Consider the following 23,366-nt stretch of genomic DNA (forward strand, 5'->3'; position numbering starts at 1 on the left):
TGTCAGTGAGGTTCAGAGGTTGAACTGAGTTCCTGTATTTTTGGGAACGTCAGAGAGAGACACATATTAAGGAATCTGCACATGGTTCAAAGGCGCACACGGTACACTTATTGTACGGTATCCTTTATTGTGTTCTTTTGAGTGTAATGTGTTTGTTGTGAATTGCCTAATGTTGCTGTAATGTAGAACTATGGACTTTGTTTGATCTTTTGAAAGCACATGTGTGGACTCTAATTACTGTTTACAATGTGTATGGACTCAAAAACTGAACAAAATGTCATTGTTTCTTATTATAGTTTTCACGGTGTCTTGGTGACTGGAGGAGTTGAAAGTTGCATGACAAATAAAACCAATATCAGACATCTGTATGATGCGTGGACATTCTTGAACGTGTACACTACTACTACACTGAGTGAAGAGGGCCCTGAGTTAGATGGTCTTTAATGTCATAGTTTAGCTTACAAATAAATCAATTTAGTTTTGTAGTGAAGTTTGTGGAATGTACAGTATAGGCCTCGACCGCCGTTGACAAACATGCCTCCACACCTATGTCTTCTGTCCTGCATGTCGCCCAACCCAATGGACCCATATCCTTCGGGAGAACTGCACTTTAGTTTCTTAACTGTACAAAGGTGAAACACCTGCGAGAATATTCTTCTCACCACTTCCGTCATTTCCACTCTCAGCAGTAGAGTCAGCGGGGGTGTTCCAGACCTGTGCAGCACAAAAGTAAACAATGAAGTCACCTACAAATGCAGCCCTCTTCCTCTTGTCAGTATGCTCATGGTTTCTATGTGCCACTGCAGACCTGGATGGTAAGTAGATGATATTTAATAATTATTGCTGTAATTTTGCACCCATGAAAGTCAATTCAACATAGCCCACTTTTGCCTAATGATTAACTGATTGAGGTTCATAGACAAATGCATATATGAACGTATAGCCTATTTGTAGTTGTACATAGGCTTGTAGGCCTACTTGCTAATATTACTGCTAATAATGATGAACACACAAAAACCTAGAGAGTTTTGTATTGTGTTGTTGTTTTGTTGATACTCAATATTCAGAACGTGCTTGCGTCCTGAGTTGACGCTGATACTTTCAGTAGCAGGCTTTCTGGTTTGAGTTTGCTGTGCACTCATTGAACAACATTTATTACCTAGCTGTTACCTCAAGTAGAGGTCTAGAGTTCGGGCCTCACACCTATAGAGCGCCGCAGTCCCCGCCCCCTTTCAGAAAAGCGAGTGGCCCAGGAAGTGGAAGCCCCATGCATTCTCCCATCGGCACTTTTAATATAATTTATTTAAAGACGGTTACGCCGCGGACAAAGCCAATTCGGATCGTGACGAATCATGACAATGAACACAATATTTTGGGACGATCAAATCATTAGAAAGAAGAAAAGAAAGTCAGGAGACAACACTATTTGTTTTATTTTTCGTCTTATAAATTATTTGATCGGCCCAAAATATTGTGTTCATTGTCATGATTCGTCACGATCCGAATTGGCTTTGTCCGCGGCGTAACCGTCTTTAAATAAATTATATTAAAAGTGCCGATGGGAGAATGCATGGGGCTTCCACTTCCTGGGCCACTCGCTTTTCTGAAAGGGGGCGGGACTGCGGCGCTCTATATTTTACACGGATATGCCCATGGGCGTATCAGAGGCACCCAGGGCAGGACACATGCGCAAATCGGTGTTGTTCATCGTCATTCATCATCATCATCATCATCATCATTGTTTTGCATGAATCAAAAAACACATCTAATAATAGGCTACATGGTTTATTTTCTCTTGTGTAGGTGTGAGTGCATGTTGACCTCCATAAGTGCATTTGATGTGACATCCGTGCAGTGCATGTTAATCTCCATGTATGTGCATTTGATGGGGGCGATGCATATGACGTTTGTGATTTCATGACATCTAGGGTTGACCATGTTAGATTGCCATTACTTACTGGTGTACTTAGGCCCAATCCCAATTCGTTTTTTAACCCTACCCCTCAGCCCTTGCCCCTTCCCCTTGTCCCTACATAATGAGTGTCAAGGGGTAGGGAGATAAATCATCCCCCTAGGAATTGGAACGTCCCTAAATATTGAAGGTCCCTTCACTCCCTTGTAGATATTGATATACAACCTGTTCTCAGAAAATAGCTGATCTGCAAGTTCACTACCAGTGGTCCCCAAACTTTGATGGCATTTCTGTCTCTAGACCCCCAATTTATATTGTAATATCAATGTCAATTAACTCTGAGTGTACAAACTATCATTTAGCCCATAACCCACTTTGGAAACTGCTTTCCATTTGATTTAAGCTGTAGAGATGGAACGTAAATATAACATTGCTGTGGTTATGATGAAAAAAATATATTGTAATTTTGTCTCATGTTGGTAGCCCACCATGCAGAATGTAATTCAGCTACGTAGATATAGCTCATTCTGACACCTGCTCAACAGTTGTACCTGATTCATTGATTATTGTATTAACAGTTTGTATAGCATGGGTACAGATATAGGGTTAGAAAAAGGAAAAACAATTTACAGTATAGAAAGAAGGGGCTGTGGTCACTGGTCATTGTTTTTAATATCATTAAGAACAGAGTAACTTTCTATCAATGAAAATGCCATCGTGATTCATCTCCATCCAATGTACAGTCTGCACAGCAGCTTGCAATCTGTTTCCATAGCTGGTTTGCCTGGGGGAAAAAACAACAAGCATTGCTAATTAGTTATGTAAGTTTTGCAACTTGTGGGGATTAGCTTAACATTGGTCATGATAAAACCATAGCTATCACTGCAGCGAGTAGCCAACGTTATGCAGCGTCAGCGTTATGTAGGTACAGTGTTGTACCTACATAACATACATCCAAATGTTGACATATCGTGGTCTGGGGGGTCGGACTGATGCCTGCTAATAAGCTAGCTTGCATCCGAGTTGTATCACCGGCGCACCGGCGATAAATAAAAAAGAATAAAGCGCCGATGCGGTGCCAAATGAATGGGTAACGTTGTATGAATGCAACGCCGTATCATATCGTTAGTTCACGTGAGGTAACGTTAACCTTTGCTAGAGATTGCGATATTTTTGGCGATGCAGATTGTTAATACATTCAAATAATATTGGTTATTATAATATTTTTCCATAATAAAGGACATAAAAGGCTTCTTACCTCGTCCGCCTTTCAGCCCTCAGTGATGTTGCTCCGTTTTAAGTCCCGTCGAGACATCCCTTCAAACGAAGGGGATTCTACCCCTCGCCCTTGGCCCTACCCCTCCATCCAAAGACAATTGAGATAACACTTCCCCCTCACGTGAACGCGCATAAGCAAGGGCAAGGGCTAAGGGCCAGGACGAAGGGAGGAATTGGGATTGGGCCTTACACTTACTTACACTTACACCAATCCAGAAAGTACCCATTTAGCATGCTTCATTATTATTTAGTAACTAGACCTGTACTTGTCTAGAATAACGTTTATTTTACTATATGTTTTCTAAGCGCCAGAGAGGTAAGTAGGGTTACAAAAAAGCAGCTTGTGAACTTCAGTGTAACTTTCTGTTTGTCTAATTCTCACATGCATCTAAATCTGCTTCACTTTCTAAATAGCACCAGTAGTCCACACAAAACTGGGAAGTCTGAGAGGAGAGCATTTGAGTGTAAAGGGGAAAGATACAGTCCATGCCTACCTGGGAGTTCCGTTTGCAAAGCCTCCTGTAGGACCTCTGAGACTGGCCCCACCCCAGCCTGCAGAGGGATGGGAAGGAGTGAGAGATGCCACCCAACAACCATTCATGTAAGTCATTCATGCAGTCCAGTAGGTATTTATTGGATAGATTTATATCAATATATCAGCTGTAATTCATTTTTGGTTTGTTTTCACAGCTGTGTCCAAAATAAACCATTTCTTCTGCATGTGATAAATATGTTATTCGTGATGACTGATATCTCTGATATCCCTGATATCTCAGAAGACTGTCTTTACCTCAACATTTACACACCAGCAGTAGATGCTCAAGATCTCAAACTCCCAGTAAGATCCATGTTTTCCCTCATAGAATTGTAGTGAATACAATTAGTAACACAAATAAAAATAATTTGTATTTCGTTCCCTAGGTCATGGTCTGGATCCATGGTGGAGGGCTAGAACATGGCTCAGCCTCATTGTACGATGGTTCTGCCCTGGCTGCTTACCAGGACGTAGTAGTGGTTCTCATCCAGTATCGCTTAGGAGGACTGGGTTTTCTCAGGTGAGGACGGTGTCCTAGCACTTTTGAGGAAGAACTTTGGTGCGTTTTCTCACTTGTTTTAGCGATTCCTGATCGTGTGCTCTTTTCAGTACCGGAGATGAACAGATGTCAGGAAACTTTGGTCTACTGGACCAGGTGGCAGCTCTGCGATGGGTCCAGGAGCACATCCACAACTTTGGAGGAGATCCAGGTTCCGTCACCATATTTGGGGAGTCTGCTGGTGGAGTGAGCGTGTCCCTCCTGGTACAGCTAGTCCACACAAAAATATTCTCTGAAACTCGACAGACAAAATGGTAGTATGAATACACAGAGGAATATATTTAAATTAGTTTAAAGGCATATATTGCATGTTTTGTGTTGCTTGAATTATCAGGCTCTGTCTCCATTGTCTGATGGCCTGTTTCACCGTGGAATCGCTCAAAGTGGCACTGCTGCGATGGATTCACTATACTTGCCGCAACATCCTATGCCCATAGCAAAGGTTATTTATCAGGATACTGCACTTATTTTTTGTATAAACAGTTAGTAAATATACAGTACACAATATGTAGTACATTGTGCCAAAAGAGTTATAGTCTTTCTTCTTTAAAATAATATATTTCTGTGATCTTTATTGCCAGCTCTTAGCCAAAGTATCAGGCTGTGACACCACAAGCACAACAATGATTGCTGACTGCCTGAGGTCTATGGACATTGATGCAATGCTGACTATTGAAAAGGTTTGAGACAAATATTACAGTAGATATCTGCTGACATGATAAGTATTCTGATTCTGATAACTGATATATTTGATTACATCTGTGAAATATCCATGTGTTTTTAATGAAATACTTGTTGTGCTGAATGTTTGAGATGCAGGCTTCCATAAATATTATGCTATTTTAAATCTATGCATATGCTTTTCTCTCAAGGACAACAAGATAAGATACCCTGTCAATGTTGATGGACACTTCTTGACAAAACCTGTGGATGAACTGTACCAAAACCACAAACTTCTCAAAATACCATTCATAACAGGCATTAATAATCATGAAGGGGGCTGGCTACTACCTTGGGTAAGTACCAATGTGGCTTTGGGATCGACAGGTCCCCGGTTCGACCTCCAGCTCCCCCTGGATTTGTGTTGTGATTTGCGTCCTTGAGAAATACACTGTACCCCTAACTGGCTGCTCCCGTTGAGCAGGTGGATAGTACTTTCATGGTTTCCTCTGCTGTCAGTGTGTGAATGTGTGCATGAATGGGTGAATGCAATGCACGTCATAATGCTTAAATGCAATATTTACATTATCGCTCATATTAGAACTCGTATTAGAACATTCAATGGTTTTCTTATGTTACTCATAATCTTTGGCAAAACAGTTTTTCTTCAATGGTTGTTCTCCAAAACAAACAAAAAGTAAACCTGATTGCTCTTCACTTAGTTCTATGCTCCTCCAAACTGGACAGAGGGAATGGACCGGGAACATGTCATGGATGTTCTAGCCATGTTCTATCCCCATGTAAGAGAAACACTGCCTCGCATTCATTTCATGGCCTGATTCTGCCATACGTTGTTGTACGATGAATAGCGAAAATAGCGATCTACAAGCTTGCATTGCATCACAGCACAATGCCTTTTGTGTGCTTGTAAATGTGCTATTTTTATTTCCAGAATAAAATAAATGTTTAAAGTTTTTGAAACTTTTTGCCTACGTACATGCCCAAAATATGGATGGGCACGGGTTAAAAGCTGTTAATGTTTTCTCTTTCCTCAAGCTGAAAGATAGCCAATTGAAAGAGCGGGTGGCAGATGAATATCTTGAAACCTCTGGAGATCCATTGAAAATTAGAGACAGATTTACAGAGCTGCTTGGGGACATTCTTTTTACCATTCCAGCCATTAAGACTGCAAATTCCCACAGAGGTAACTGTACAATAAAGTAATGTAATCTTATGAATCATAATTCTTAGCCCGTTTTGCATTGAACATTGGAGTTGAAACTTGCATACCTCATTTTGTCTACAACCAGATGCAGGTGCTCCTGTATACCTGTATGAGTACCATTATCCACCCAAATTCCTGCAGGAGAGAAGGCCAAGCTTTGTTAGAACTCACCATACTGATGACATTGTAACTATATTGGGATCCTGCTTCATCACTTCTCATGCCAAATTAGGGAGTAAGTGTTTATTCTGAATCTAAATATAAAATAAATAGAATGTCAGATAAATACCTGCATATCTTGAAAGTGTAATTCACAAGGTTTCCTAAACTACAATTACAGTATCATGTACAGAAGAAGAGGAACAGCTTAGCAAAACCATGATGAGCTATTGGGGCAACTTTGCTCGGACAGGGTACGATTTAACTGACTACTAGTTAACAATGTTTTGAACATGTCCAAATAGGGACGCCTGTTCAAAGTGGTTAACAAAAACAAATAACTGTTTACTGTAGGTCACCTAATGGAGCCGGCCTGGTACACTGGCACCAGTACGGTGCTGATGAACACTACCTGTCCATTGGGTTGGAACAGATGTCTGCTCAGCACCTGAAGAAGGACCGCTACACCTTGCTGACTAAAACTGTTCATGACAAGATTCACCAAGGTCAAGAGAATAAGGTGAACAGTGAATTGTAGCATGGACAATTGGACATTGACACCTTTCAATGGTGCTGGGTTTGCTATATCTTTAAAACTGAGAATGTGTTAATATTTACAATGAAATAGTATTAACATAAACTTTTGCAAAATGTAGAATGATGTGTTGTTTGATTAAATATTTGTTATATCAAGTAGGCCTACATATGTTGAACACAAATATCCTGACTGAAGATATTTTAAATATGCCGCATGATATGGGTCAAATGTCGTGGCCAACTCCAATTTCTCTCACTCGACCCTCACCGCTCTCCTTGTCTGAACTCTTCCTATAGGCCTATGCATCTTTGCATGGATACAAAGGCAAATATACAAATATACAATATAGATAATAATAAATATAATAGATCTTTATATTGTCATTGCTTGCACGAAACAACGACATTCAGTTCAGAACTTCACCGGCATAAAATAATAATAATACAACTTGCACAAAATTGCATTACAAAGTGCTTTACACTTGTTTATTCAAAACGGGAAAATAAGCAGCAGAAAACATTTAAATAAACAGCTATATAAACAGCAGCGTACGTACATTTTCAGAAGGGATTTAAAAGAGGACACTGATTTAGCACACTTGATTTCCAAGGGCAGTGTGTTCCAAAGTGTTGGAAAAAAAGTGTGACACCCCTCACGAACTGATTGACACGTTTACATCCTATCTGTTGTTTAATGAAAGTAAAATCATGCAAACTAAATCTGTCAAAATATTCCCTAATAACAATTTATGGATGTCTAGTGATCTGAAGGTTTGCATTCGTGAGAAAAAACGTGCTTTTAAAAATGGTGATGTTGAGTTAGTCAGAGAAAAAAGATGTGAATTAAGATCTAAACTGAGACAAGCAAAAATAGATTACAAAGTACCAATACTTTTCAGGGAATGCCAAGAAAGCATGGGAAGGTTTAAATGTGATGATGGGCAGGGAAACTAAGCAAAAGCGTACCCCCTGTCGCACCCCTCTCCATCTTTTGCTAATGATCTAAATATCTTTTTTAGCCGTTTTGATAAGAAGACTTCAGTGCTGAGCGTGATAGTGTGTGTATGTCCATTCCGGAGTATGTCCCCATCACACTCGGTGAAAATGAAATTGTAGCTAGCCTTTCCTGTATTAAGCCCAACTCGGCCCCTGGGCCAGATGGCCATAGAGGCAGAGTGTTGAAAGAAAATGTTCATGAACTTAAAGGTATTCTGTTGATGCTATTCCAGTATTTTCTTGACTCTCTAACAATGCCCAATTTATGGAAAATGTCATGTATTGTGCCTCTCCCCAAGAAGCCTGGAGCCACTGAACTAAAAGACTTCAGGCCCATTGCTCTTACTTCCATTTTGGGAAAATGTTTTGAAAGAGTTATAAGCAGACAAATCACATCGAGGGTTTCTAACAGCTTAGATCATCTCCAATTTGCTTATAAAAGTCAGAGAGGAACTGATGATGCAACTATCAGCCTGCTTAACCCCCTGTCAAAGCATCTCCAAGTCTCCTCCCACTTTGCCAGGGTCCTTTTTATTGATTTTTACCTCTGCTTTCAACAGCATGCAGATACATACCCTTCTGCAGAGACTCATTGACATGGGGGTAAATGGAGGTATTATCCATCTTGTCAGAGACTTCCTCTCTGACCGTCCTCAACAGGTCCGTGTTAATGATACTCTGTCTGACATCACTGTGCTTAACACCAGTGCTCCACAGGGGGACTATCTTATCCCCCTTACTTTTCTCCTTATATACAAATGAATTCCAGTTAGACCAGGATATGTTTAATTTGTTCAAATATGCGGATGATATGGCCCTGGTTGCCTTACTGAAGAAGGGGGACACAGTGGGGGAGGAAGCATACAGAGCACATGTGTTATCTCTTCAGAACTGGTGCGATAGAAGCTCATTAGGGATCAATGTGACAAAAACAAAATAACTTGTCATTCATGAAAAGGAACCTGTGCAGTCCATTACAATTGGTGGACAAATAGTGGAGGTAGTAGACACTTTTAAATACTTAGGCACATATATTGACAGCAAACTCAATTTCAGTGAAAATACTGACCAGATTTTTAAAACTTGAACCAACGCCTCCACCTACTACGCAAGCTCAACTCCTTTAGAGTGAGCAAGCATATTATGGAAACAGTCTATAAAAACCTGATAGAGGGAATCTTGACTTTTAGTTTAACATGGCAATGTGGTTTGGCAATCTAATCTTATCTTATCTAAAAAATAATTGGGAAGAGACAGCAACAATTAGGCTGTATCTACAAGGAGGTACTTCGTAAAAAAGCTATCAAGATAGCAAACGACCCCTCTCATCCACTCTGCAGGGAGTTCGAACTACTTCCCTCTGGTAGACGGTACAAAGTACCAAGAGCTAACCGTAACATTTTTAAAAATTCTTTCATACCAAATGCCATTAAGGCACTAAATGATACCATGTCTCGCTAGATTTGTTTGTTTTTCCAATGTATCTGCCACTGTTGTCCTGCACTTTTTTGCCATGAGAAAATAATTGTGTTAAGTGTTGTTGCTGTTGTTGTAACCGTTTGTTTTTTACTGTTTGAGACCGAAGACGAATTTCCACACGTGGACAATAAATGAAACTAACTAACTAACATGGTGTTGAAACTTGAAAGCCAGATCACCTTTGTTGGACTTTAGACCAACTCAACACACCCATGTAGGCCCAATTTAAGGGAGGTCAGTCATTCAGGAGCACTCAAAGGTATTACTTAACTTCTGTACAAAGGTGAGAAGTTCACCACTCATGTCATTTGAGTCCGCTCAGCACCGTGGTGTGTTGTAGCAGACTGCCAGACTCACAGTTGGCAGCACACAAGTGAAGCATGATGTCTCCTGCAAAGGCAGCAGTCCCACTCCTCTTGGCAGCATGCGCATGGTTTCTATGTGCCACTGCAGACCTGGATGGTAAGTAGACAATATTTCATATCTTTTTCTGTGATTTTCTTTGTGACAATGGTAATTTGAGCCTTCACATTATTCATCTAAAGTTAACTAACTGTTGCTGCCCAATGCCTATCAAACTAGTTGTGAAAGGTTTTTGGTTTGAGTTCGCTGTGGGCTTGTTCAAGCACATCTGTGACCTTTTACCTCAATAACGTGCTTATCATACATACTGTATGTAAGGCCAGAGGTGAGATTGTTTGTAGGGTGGCTAATGGCTATCACGCAAAAACTAGTTCCAGCCATGCATTTTTTCGAACCCTTGTATCAACTGTAAAATTATCTCCACAGATACACTGTGGACCAGTCAGTGGCATTAACTTGCCCCCTAGTGGCAGAAATAAGTTTTTGCTCATAGATATTTCAAAAAGTATTTATTTAAAGACCTTTTAAGCTTCGTACAAAGCCAACTCGAGTTGTGACAAATCTTTAGTTGTGACAAAAATTTTCGGGCCGAACAAATAATTAGAAAGAAGAAGAAAACGGCAGGTTACAACGCTTTTTTTTGTTGTTTTTCTTCTTTGTAATTATTTGTTTGGTCCAAAATATTGTTTGTCTTCGTGATTTGTCACAACTCGAGTTGTCTTTGTATGACGCTTATAAGGTCTTTAAATAAATACTTTTTGAAATGTCTATGGGAAAAATGCATTGGGAATGATTTCCTGGGCCTGGCGTCGTCATGAAAGGGGGCGGGACTGCGATGCTCTATAGCGACGGTAAACATTAGCTTAGCAGGCAGGCTCAACTCAAATTAGCGGCCTACACGACTAACCAATATTTCCAAAGAACAATTAACAACAGTGCACTGCTATTGTTTTAAAAGTGGTTGTATAAAGTGGTTGTTGACAATTGACAGCGATGTGCAGAAAATACTCCCGCATGTGTCTTAATCTCACGTACAACTCAACAAATGATCCAATGAAAATAATGATTTTATAGTATAGTAGCCTAAATATGTCTCAATAATGTGCTATAGCTCCAGTAGTCCACACAAAACTGGGGAGTGTGAAAGGCAAGTATGTGGGCGTAAAAGGGAAAGATACACAAGTCCAGTCCTACCTGGGAGTGCCCTTTGCCAAGCCACCTGTTGGACCTCTGAGACTGACCCCACCCCAGCCTGCACAGAGATGGGATGGTGTGAGGGATGCTACGCAACAACCATTCATGTAAGAGGCAAAACATTACTGTAAATTACCTTTCGACAGCTACATGTATATACAAATAATTCATGTTAAATAAGACATCACAAAAAAGCTGCATGTATATAAAAATAAGACCTCACACGTAATTTCATGCAACTTGTATGTAATATACGGTATATTACAGGTGTGTTCAAGATGCCAGCATTTCAACTATGCTATATGCCAATATATCCATGGAAGTAACATTTCCGGACATATCTGAGGATTGTCTATATCTCAACATTTACACCCCTTCCGAGAATCGTAAACTGCCTGTGAGTATTGAACTCAATACTCACTACTACTCAGATGAATGAACATTTATTTTTAAGCATTAAAAACCAGCTGAAATAAAAAAAGAGTAGCCTATATCGTTTAATCTATATTCTATATCATTACAAACAAAAAACAAAATTATGAATCATTCAGATAACCGAACAGTAACTATACATGAGCACAGTTGATTTGATTTCAACCACATACCCTCTGTTAAACACATTACCACCTGTCTCTAGTTTTAGAACTGTAGGCAAAGAATTCCAAAGGTTTGCCCCCTTTTCTGAGAAGGAAGACTGTCCTGCAATGCCTGCCCATAGCCCAATGGGATGGGACGATTCAGTCATTGAACAACACACCCCAACACTGTGATTGGCTGAGACGCACATGTGTGTACGCTATTGTCGTGCTCGGACACAGCCAGGGACACAGGCAGCCAGGGACACACATATAGCTGTCTATAGGAGTGGTTGCACCACTCAAAAATGCTGCAATATGGGCACAAAAAGCCCTTTCAGCTTTCTTCTTTTATTTGATTCTTGCAAAACTGTAGTGTTCATATCCTTAGACAGGGAACATCTATATGTGTATGGACTTCAACAGATGAAATATCACAAGTAATTAAGTATTACTGTACATACATACAAAATGTACATTGTACATCATGTCTCATCAATGTTTTTGATTTGGGCATTAAGGTCATGGTGTGGATCCATGGAGGAGGATTCATGATGGGTTCTGCATCAGGATATGATGGTTCTGCTCTGGCTGCCTACCAGGATGTGGTTGTTGTTCTGATACAATATCGTGTTGGGATACTAGGATTCCTTAGGTAAGTAAGACTGGGTCCTCCCCTGAATCATGCTGTGTCAAACTATGTATTTAAGCAACAGTGCCTTCCTTCCACTCTCTCTTCTAATCTACTTATGCTCTGCAAACGTCTATGCTCATAAAGCACAGGAGACAAGCATCTACCAGGAAACCTTGGATTACTGGACCAGGTGGAAGCCCTGCGATGGGTCCAAGAGCACATCCACAACTTTGGAGGAGATCCAGGTTCCGTCACCATATTTGGGGAGTCTGCTGGTGGAGTGAGCGTATCTGTATTAGTAAGAACACAATTATATCTATTGATTTATTAACAATATGAATCATCGCTAGTCAATAGGATGTTCTAGGTCTAGGAAATATTTTCCATACTTAGCTATGCATAGTACACACACACACACACACACACACACACATACAGTACACACACACACACACACACACACACACACACACACACACACACACACACACACACACACACACACACACACACACACATTTCTCTCAGTATTTCTCTCAGATAACATAACCTTGTTGTTGAATCATGACACCCATCACTGATGCCAAACAAAATTGACCAATATATGAAGTGAATGATTTTATTTAAGTTACCATGTTGGTACTGTATGTACTGACGCTGAAAGACTATAGTAATAAAGAGTTAGGGTTATAATACGTTTTTTACTTCATTTCATGTATTGTTATTAGAGCTTTTATCCTTAACTCCCAAAAAAAAGAAACCCCCAAAAAGTGTCCTTCGGGCATGCCCCAACGCCTGCACAGAAGAATAATCAGAAGAATCGTTCACTTTGTGTGATGCAAGCATGACAATCGGCACAAATACTCTCTAAGGGCCACTGTTATGGAAAAAGGCGCTGGCTACTCAAAAATCCAATATGACAACCATTATCCATATACCCAGCACAATACCGGCCCCATCTTCCTAGCAGTTCGTACCTGTAAGCTCTCTAAAACTCTCTTTTATTGGCAGCTTGTTTCTCCATTGTCTGCTGGCTTGTTTCATGGTGCAATAGCACAGAGTGGCACTGCAGCAATGGAACTTCTCTATTCCTCCGACCCTCTGCCTGCAGCCCAGGTTAGTTCTGCTATTACAAACAGATGAATGAATGACATGTACAGTATAATGTACAAATGTTTAAATTGTCCATTAAACATCCCTTTATTGTGCTTGGTAGACTGTAGCAAACTTTTCTGGCTGTGACAGTTCTACCACAGAGAAAATTGCTGAATGTATGATGAAGCTGACCATGGATAACATATTGAATATTCAGAAAGAGGTAACATTTCCTAGATCCTGGGCATAAAAGTAAACGGGTAGTGTTAGTCCTTTTCATTAAGTCATACATCATACAATACAATACAAACAAACAATATTATACAATAATACAAACCATACATTTGTCTGTTACAGAATCCAATGCTACATCCTGCATTGACTGTTGATGGGAAATTCCTGCTCAAGTCTGGAATGGAGGCTGTAGAAAATCATGAGATGCACAATGTGCCTCTCATGATTGGGTTCAATAGTGATGAAGCAGGGTGGCTCTTCATGAACGTACGTTTATAGTCTACTATCATATTTGAAATTTGGAAGGACACACACACACACACACACACACACACACACACGCATGCACACACACCACATGCACGCACGCACGCATGCACACACACACACACACACACACACACACACACACACACACACACACACACACACACACACACACACACACACACTGGCTGAAACAATTTTGATCGTGATTCAATAGAAGGATTCTTCTGGTTTAGGGTTTGTGAAGGAGTCCTGTTTTTGTCGTTCATGTTTCTTCGCTACTACACGTCACTATACTCACACATGGTGCTCTTAAGCCGGGGCATGCTCATCTTATCAGTAACTCAGAGTGAGAGCTAGTTTAATACAGGAAATTATAAGTTTAGATAATCTAAGTTTAGATTAGCTCATTTATTTTCTAATATTTATTTTCTCCTGAGATAAAGATGTATAATTCTGTGTTCTGTCATCACAGTACATTGCTCCTAAAGGTTGGGTGGATGGGATGGACCGGCATGAAGCTCTACCTATTGTGAGCATGTTTACATACCCCGATGTAAGTAATAACACCACAGTTCATGAAGCTCTACCTATTGTGAGCGTATTTACATACCCCAATGTAAGTAATAACACCACAGTTCATGAAGTTCTACCTATTGTGAGCGTATTTACTATTTACATACCCCGATGTAAGTAATAACACCACAGTTCATGAAGCTCTACCTATTGTGAGCGTATTTACATACCCCAATGTAAGTAATAACACCACAGTTCATGAAGCTCTACCTATTGTGAGCGTATTTACTATTTACATACCCCGATGTAAGTAATAACACCACAGTTCATGAAGCTCTACCTATTGTGAGCGTATTTACATACCCCAATGTAAGTAATAACACCACAGTTCATGAAGCTCTACCTATTGTGAGCGTATTTACATACCCCGATGTAAGTAATAACACCACAGTTCTTGCATCAATGTCTGGTATCGTGCCAACATTTTCTGAAACATAAAACATACCTGCCCTAGATTTGATTTAACAATTTTACCAACAATTTGCAAGAAGACCAGAAATCAGTTCAAACGATTTACAATAACATGAACAGTAACAGTAACATTTTAATAATTGTACACAATTTAATCCCTATTACAGCTAGTAGTTGCTTAATAACACATATATCAATGGTAGAATGAAATCTTCATCATACTGTATCTCAGTGTTTTCAATTCACATCTGATAATAGATCACCCTGAGTTTGTTATGAAAAATATCATCACAGCTGAGCTGTGCTGTTATTTGCCTTAACCCATTTTGGGCATGAACCCCTTTTGGTGTTTTAAACATTATGTTATAATTTAGCGATTGAAAAATAGCAGATCTACATAACTTGTAGGTCTGCTATTTTGAAAAATCATGAAAATGTGCCTCAAATCTTTCAGAAAATTGTCATGATTTAGAAAACTTTTTTTTTTAAATGTTGACGCCAGGCCTGAATGGGTTAATACACCCTGATGTTGCAGTAGAAGGTAGCAGTATGTTACTGATACAACCAGAAATGAACACTCAAAGAGACCCTAATTGGCTGAGACTAGGGAAAGCCAGATGGCTTTTGGTACAAATGATTTGCTGAAATGCTTGTGTGGCACTATACGGTGGGTTAGCACCGTAGTGCAGGAGCCTGAAGGTTCACCAAACCAGCTACGGTATGTAGCTAAAGGCCTTACTGAATGCTCTGTCTATGATCTAGCCTGAAGACCAATGGATAATAGAGCTGTTGGCGGATGAATACATGGGAACGTCAGGGGATCGGACAAAAGTCAGGGATGGGTCAGCTGGGGTGACTGGAGATGTGATCTTTGCCATTCCTGCCATAAAGGTTGCAAACTTCCACAGAGGTAACTGTTTTTCAACAGAATTGATTTTGCACCAAAATCCTTTTTTTTAATGACATTGAGGACTTAACAAACATGAGTCTGTTTTATGATTTTTATGTATTATTCCCAAATATAGACTGTGACATCACAGACTTCAATCTCAGTTCTTCCTGAGTTAACATTACTCCAATAGACCCCCAGGTGTTGTTATAATATTCAAATGTCGTCCCTGTGTATTTTGGGTTTCTCCCTGAAAGCTGAAAGCCTTTGAGTCAAAAGACCCAATCGAAATACACCACTTTAGTGACTTCATAACCTTAACACCTCCCCTAATCCCTCCTCCATTATCATACAACAACAGCTGTGGGCGAGGCTTAAATTCAGGTGGGTGGTGCTACAGGTATGTAACTGGTGGCTAGCTGTGGTCACATAAAAACTGCATTTTAAGTTTGTTCTGTACACTTTTGGGGGAGAAAAATAGTATAAGCATAGTAGGCCTACCTGATGATCATGTTTTAGTGGGGGGGAAGTCATGGCACTCCATCTTAATGTACCACACGTTATAAAGCAGTCAATTTACTACTTTATCCTGTATGCTAATTTTTGGCTGTTAATCAAACTCATTGACTGTCTGTCTCCCCACCTGCCCATCTTTATACATGACTTGAATATTCTAACTTGTTGCCTGGGAAAACACCAGAAGAGAAAGAGCAGGTATAAATGAAGGACTTTCTTTAATCCTCCAAACAGATGCAGGAGTTCCAGTGTACTTCTATGAGTTAGAGGAGACACCCAGCATGCTCAAGAAGAAGAGGCCCAGCTTTGTTGGCTCTGATCATGGGGATGATATAATTTTTGTTTTTGGAACGTGTTTCACAAAAGATCAAGTCATGTTAACAGGTAAAACAAGCAGTGTTTTGTAGTTCATCATTAGTCTATTGGTCATTGTGGTTTTTGAACACTATTTCCATCATTTTTCTCACTTTTTCTCTTCCAGAGTCATGTACAGAGGAAGACGAACAATTAAGCAGAATTATGATGAAATACTGGAGCAACTTTGCTCGTACAAGGTATGTCTACTCTTCAATGTGTAGAAGTTTTGTTGATCTATTCTGTGGCCTTCATAATCATAACTCTTTACTCACCTTGGGGAGAAAAAGGGGGTAAAAAACTACTAAATAAAAAAAAGGAAAGAAAAGAAAAGAAAGAAAATGACTGATGTGTGTGTGTGTGTGTGTGTGTGTGTGTGTGTATATATATATATATATATATATATATATATATATATATATACACACACAAAAAGAGAAAAACCTTCCAAGGAAGGGACTGCACACTCCAGGGAACAGAGGCGGACAACTTACTGCATCAAACCTATTTATTACTATTAGCACGACGCGTTTCGCCGTGAGCTTCGTCAGGTGCTATAAGTAAGTCGTCCGTCTCTGTTCCCTGGAGTGTGCAGTCCCTTCCTTGGAAGGTTTTTCTATTTTTTGATGTCTATGCCTTCTAACTAGACTTGCACCTCCTACGGGTCTTTTTGGATGTGCAGGAGTCCCTTTTTTGTCTCATATATATATATATATATATATTTTTTTACACAAACCTTCAAAGGACAGAAGCATAATATTCTCGTCATCATACATATCTATGATCTTGGAAACAACACTCAAGTCCTCAGTTTATTTGGTTACCTCATATAGAAGGGAAGCACACAACCTTCGTATGTGAGACAAAGTATTTTAGTGCTTTCAAAGTATCAAGTGTGTTCTTAACAACGTTTTTTTTGTCTCTCTTAAATTCTTTCTTTTTGTTTTTCTTTCATGCTGCTCTTATGGGCTGCCATGAAATACCAATTCATTCTAAAATGTAAATTTTAATTATATTAATACAGCCAATGAATGAAAGGGAAACAAAGTCCATCTATTAACAGATTCTGTTCAATGGAACTAAATCTAAATATCTATATTAAATATTCTGCGCTCTGTTCCCATTGAAGTATTGGCAGAATCCACCCTATAATAGGTAGAATTAAAATAAATAAAAAAATCTTCTAAATCCTCCAGTTTTCTGAAATAAATATTTTCACGGTTTAAAAAAATAGCAGACCTACAAGCTCATAGCGCGCCACTAAATAGCTAAATTACAACATAATGTTTAAAACACCAAAAGGGATTCCCACCCAGAATGGGTTAACAGGGAGAGGGAGTCTTTCCACAAATTAATCTAGTCTGATAAATTCTAGGAGGGATGAAAGTGATTGAGCCAGAGTCTTCACAAGTGTAAACTACTATATATTCTGAGTATAGTCAGGTGATTAAATGCCACAGTAATGACAGGTGCTTTGATGGCAAGTGTGAATAACAGTGGAGAAAGAGGAAACCTTGGTGTGTAGGATGATGAAGAATGATCTATATTAAAAATATATAATATAATTTTAACAAGCTTCCCAATGCAATGGCTTATAATTAAATTCTACTGTTTGTTTGTTTGTTTGTTTGTTTGTTTGTAGATCACCTAATGGAGCTGGCCTGGTACACTGGCCACAGTATGGAGCAGAGAGAGACTACCTCTCAATTGGGATGGAGCAGGAACCTGGTCAGCACCCAAGGAAGGACAGTTACACTTTCATGACTGAAACCCTTCCTGAGAAGATCAGACAACATAGAGAAAAGATGGAGAACAGTGAACTGTATGATTCTGTACTTACAGTATACAATTTACTCTTAATCCAGAGCGATTTATAAATATACCTAACCCTACTAACCCATAAAAAGTAGGTTTTGTCCGGAACAAAACTCACTATAGCATTAATATATGATACTGTACTTGTCTCACAGACCAAAGACAGGGCCTATAGTCCACACAAACCTGGGGAGCGTGAAAGGCAAGTATGTGAGCGTTAAGGGGAAAGATACAGCAGTCCAGTCCTACCTGGGAGTGCCCTTTGCCAAGCCACCTGTTGGACCTCTGAGACTGACCCCACCACAGCCTGCAGAAAGATGGGAAGGTGTGAGAGATGCCACCCAGCAACCATTCATGTAAGTCGTTAATGCAGTCCAACTACTGTAGGTGTTTATTAGATTCCATATATTAACTTGATTTTTTTCACAGCTGTGTCCAAAATAGACAGTTTCTTCTGGATATGATATATATGTTATACACGGAGACAGCAGATATTCCTGACATCTCAGAAGACTGTCTTTACCTCAACATTTTCACTCCTGCAACTGCTGCTCAAGATGCCAAACTCCCAGTAAGATTCCTGTTTTACCTCATAGAATTGGTGAGTGCAATTAGTCAAATAAAAATAAAATCAACCACTTCCTAGGTAATGGTCTGGATCCATGGTGGAGGGCTAATAGGTGGCTCAGCCTCATTGTACGATGGTTCTGCCCTGGCTGCTTACCAGGATGTAGTTGTGGTTCTGGTCCAATATCGCTTAGGAGCACTGGGTTTTCTCAGGTGAGGACGGTGTGCATATGATGAGATCCTGTGGAAAGTTATGCCTCGGTTTGATTTGTTTTAGCGATTCCTCATTGTTGGCCTTTTTCCAGTACCGGAGATGAACAGATGTCAGGAAACTTTGGTTTACTGGACCAGGTGGCAGCTCTGCGATGGGTCCAGGAGCACATCCACAACTTTGGAGGAGATTCAGGTTCCGTTACCATATTTGGGGAGTCTGCTGGTGGAGTGAGCGTGTCCCTCCTGGTACGATACAGTCCACACAAAAATGTTCTCTGAAAGTCAATGACTGAAGAAAAATGTCTAAGAATGAATACAGGAATATTTTTGAATTAGTTTAGCATTTATTCCATGTTTTGTGTTGCTTGAATTATCAGGCTCTGTCTCCATTGTCTGATGGCCTGTTTCACAGAGGAATCGCGGAGAGTGGCACTGCTGCATTGGACTTCTTATTCTTTCCACAAGATCCTTTGCCCACCGCCCAGGTAATTTAGCAGTTTACCTAATTTTCACAGCATGGCTCTGCAGAAGTCTAGCCGTCTATAACTCTTTAACTATAACTCTGTCTGTCCATAGCTATAATCTTGTAAACTGCTGGAGCCATCAGCTACATATTTCTTGTGCACACTGTCAGTAGGCCATAGAAGTACCTCCACTCATTGTTCTGTATTTGAAATATTACCCTGATCGGGCAATAACTTTACCCAAATGTGTTGTCATATGTCATAGATAATGTAATAATACCCTGTAGATGACTGTTGACACAGGCTGGCCAAGTCCGAGATCCCCAGACACGTCAATCCCATATCGATCCTGAGTTTACATTTTAGTGTACAATTTACAATTTACGATTTAGGCATTTAGCAGACACTCTTAATCCAGAGCGACTTACATTAAGCAAGAACAAAAGCATCACATAAAAGCATTTATGATGAAACATGCGTAAGCTAAGAAAGTAACAGTGGAATATCTATATAATGAAACTATACATATAAACTATACATATATACTACTATGCTATACATATGTACTATGGCGTGCTATGACTATATACAATGCAATTCTAGTGCTGTCTACATAACATGCTATAAGTCTGTATCAAATGCTATCTAAGTCTACAGAAATGCTATCTAAGGGGGTAGGGTAAGTGTATAAAATAAGTAAATACATAATATGTAGAAAATTATACAAACAAGATTTATATATTTTCTTCTTCTACAATTATATATTTCTATGATCTTTATTGCCAGCTATTAGCCAATGTATCAGGCTGTGACATCACAAGCACAACAATGATTGCTGACTGCCTGAGATCCATGGACATTGATGCAATGCTGACTATTGAAAAGGTTAGACATGTCACATGTGATGTATTATATATCATCTGCTGACATAACAAACTGATCAAATAGTTTATAATTTCTCATTTCTAATCTCCAATGTTTGATTCTCATATCAATAACTCTTAAATCTTACACATTGGTATGCTTTTCCCTCAATTACTTTTCCCTCAAGGACAACTTGATGTTAAAATACCCTGTTAATGTTGATGGACACTTCCTGACCAAACCTGTGGATGAACTGTACCAAAACCACGAACTTCTTAAAATACCATTTATAACAGGCGTTAATAATCATGAAGGGGGCTGGCTACTGCCTATGGTAAGTATACGTGTGACATTATCTTTGATATTGTTGCATTTTATTTTGGGTTTAATTACTTTACTAATATGTCTTTATAAAACATTGTATTGCTCATGTTTGTTTGTTATTCTACGAAACAAACATAAAAACATGCTTGCTCTCGTAGTTCTTTGCTCCTCCAAACTGGACAGAGGGAATGGACCGGGAACATGTCATGGATGTTCTAGCCATGTTCTATCCCCATGTAAGAGAAACACTGCCTCGCATACATTTCTGGCCTGATTCTGTTTTCTGTCTAACCTTAAATGTTTTTTTGGTCTTCCTCAAGCTGCCAGAGCTTGTGGCAAATGAATATCTTGGAAGCTCTGGAGATCGACTGAAAATTAGAGATGGATTTACAGAGATGCTTGGGGACATTCTTTTTACCATTCCAGCCATTAAGACTTCAAATTTCCACAGAGGTAACTGTGAAATAAAATATGTTAATCTTGAGAATGGTTCTTCTTAGCCCGGTTTGCCTCAAACAAACACACCTCATTTTGTCTACAACCAGATGCAGGTGCTCCTGTATATCTGTATGAGTACCAGCATCCACCCAAATTCCTGCAGGAGAGAAGGCCAAGCTTTGTTGGATCAGACCATGGTGATGAAATCATCACTGTATTGGGATACTGCTTTATAACTTCCTATGCCGAATTTGGAAGTAAGTGCAATATTGTAGGCATTAATTTGTCTCTGACTTTCCAAGAATTAATACTTTTTGAAATTGTATATCAGAGCTTCACTCAACCATTTTTCTTAATCACTACAGTAACATGTACAGAAGAAGAGGAACAGCTCAGCAAAACTATGATGAGCTACTGGGGCAACTTTGCTCGGACGGGGTAGGATTACACTCATATACACAGTGGCCGTCAGTTTAAATTTTAGACCAGGAATGAGTTTAAGCCAAAGTCCAGTATCTTATATTTAGATGAGTGCAAAGTCTATCAACATACTCTCATTACTATTTGTACTTAAAAACAAACTTTGTATGTACTAGGTCGCCTAATGGAGCCGGCCTGGTACATTGGCACCAGTATGGTGCTGATGAACACTACCTGTCCATTGGGTTGGAACAGATGTCTGCTCAGCACCTGAAGAAGGACCGCTACACCTTGCTGACTCAAACTGTTCCTGAGAACATTCACCAGAGTCAAGAGAATGTAGCTCACACTGAACTGTAGTATCAACAGCATTCCCTTAAATTGACGTATGTGAAACATTTACACAGCCTCAGGTTTAAAGACATATAGGCAACATTTAAGCCTAAATGTACATTTGCATACAGTGTATTTTACCCCTCTATCACTGTATAATTATGCTGGGGTGTTTTCCTGAAGACAGACCCCTCCTCTCCCTGAAATACGTGTTTCTTTTTCATTGTTGATGTTTACAGGGCTTATATGGTAATATATAATAGTAGTGGTTATGTAATGTGTGGGGGAGTTCTAGCCAATAACAACGCAAAGGTGTGTTCACCTGTAGCACACAGTTTTATAAAGAAAACGCAATGCAATATATATTCCCCCTCATTAGTTTTACACCAACATACCATTCATGTGAAATAGCCATTGAAATTATGAGCGCCTGGATGTCCGGCCGGGGGATAAGGCATGTCAAGCCAGGGAGATCAAACATGAGGTGGATGCTGGCAAATACTGCGGCATGGTCATGCTGGTCCTCCAAAAGGCTTTTGACGCTGTGAACCACTCTATACTGGTTAACAAGCTAAAAGCAATTGGTTTACATAGCACATCAGTGAGCTGGTTCTTATTGCTCTCTTTGTATAGAATCACTAGTGACTGAAATGAAAATTTCAAAACAGCCGCCTCCGTTGAACCTATCGCACACCGGCGGCGTCCGACGTGCGTTCACGCCTCACCTGATGCTCCGATACGCCACTGCTCTATTTTCCAGGTGTTGCCGTGTCGCTGCGCACCCGGTGTGTGATGGGCTTCAGCCTGTCATCTATTGTCACAGCCAGAAATGTATTTTCATGGACCCGATCAATAGCAATCCCATCAATATTTATATGTACCTGTGTGTTTGTCCTGTGATTACCAAATAGCATAAACTTCGTCTTGCTCACATTTAAAGATCATTTGTTATAATCAAACCATAACTTTAATTGACTTAATTCTTCATTGATGTCAACCTGTAGTTTATCCAGATTATCACCAGAGCAAAATACATTTGTGTCGTCTGCAAAAGGTACTAGTGACAGCAGCTTTGATACTGCAAATATCATTGATATAAAGAATAAAGAGTTTGGGTCCCAATACTGACCCCTGGGGGACACCACAAGTAATTTCCAGCTTCACAACAGGAAAGACACCAAGTTACAAAAGTTGACATTTATTCACATATTCGCAGTAACAAGTTAGGCTACATTACAATTATAAGTTCCTCTGCAAATTACCATTCTAGTGTTGACTCAATAATTCATAACACAGCACACACAGCAAAATAGCACAACAAAGAGAGTGGACTGGAATCATCCTAAAAAGGTATTAAGAGGGCAACCATATAATTGATAATAGGGTTGAATGTTACAAGATTAAAATAAATAAACATGATCAATTCAAACATTATGTGCACATAATAAAAACACTTACCATATGGGCAAGCAGAATGCAG

The 23,366-nt window shown here is 39.6% G+C and overlaps 2 protein-coding genes across 2 annotated transcripts; both read left to right on the forward strand.

Annotated features, from left to right (window-relative positions):
* Positions 1-43: 43 nt before the first annotated feature.
* LOC308314505 (cocaine esterase-like) lies at positions 44-18,184 on the forward strand (the record flags this gene model as incomplete). Its single annotated transcript, XM_080762136.1, has 22 exons — positions 44-112; positions 687-815; positions 3,605-3,791; positions 3,881-4,028; positions 4,112-4,245; positions 4,335-4,488; positions 4,619-4,726; positions 4,866-4,964; positions 5,157-5,300; positions 5,667-5,744; positions 6,001-6,148; positions 6,255-6,404; positions 6,510-6,582; positions 6,683-6,862; positions 12,251-12,386; positions 13,323-13,424; positions 13,559-13,702; positions 14,178-14,258; positions 15,452-15,599; positions 16,329-16,478; positions 16,576-16,648; positions 18,091-18,184. Coding segments are annotated over exons 2-22 (2,610 nt in total), but the record flags the coding sequence as incomplete, so codon positions are not given.
* Positions 18,185-18,191: 7 nt separating this feature from the next.
* On the forward strand, positions 18,192-21,917 carry LOC308314506 (fatty acyl-CoA hydrolase precursor, medium chain-like). The gene is made up of 12 exons (XM_080762137.1): positions 18,192-18,270; positions 18,419-18,619; positions 18,693-18,834; positions 18,910-19,043; positions 19,136-19,289; positions 19,421-19,528; positions 20,294-20,392; positions 20,559-20,705; positions 20,854-21,148; positions 21,241-21,390; positions 21,499-21,571; positions 21,730-21,917. The coding sequence occupies exons 1-12, from the start codon at positions 18,209-18,211 to the stop codon at positions 21,911-21,913; spliced, it is 1,749 nt and encodes a 582-aa protein (XP_080618263.1). The 5' UTR covers positions 18,192-18,208; the 3' UTR covers positions 21,914-21,917.
* The last annotated feature ends 1,449 nt before the right edge of the window (positions 21,918-23,366 follow it).

Source organism: Protomyctophum bolini, assembly GCF_963924005.1.
Source record: "Protomyctophum bolini genome assembly, chromosome: 4".
Taxonomy (NCBI): Eukaryota; Metazoa; Chordata; class Actinopteri; order Myctophiformes; family Myctophidae; genus Protomyctophum; species Protomyctophum bolini.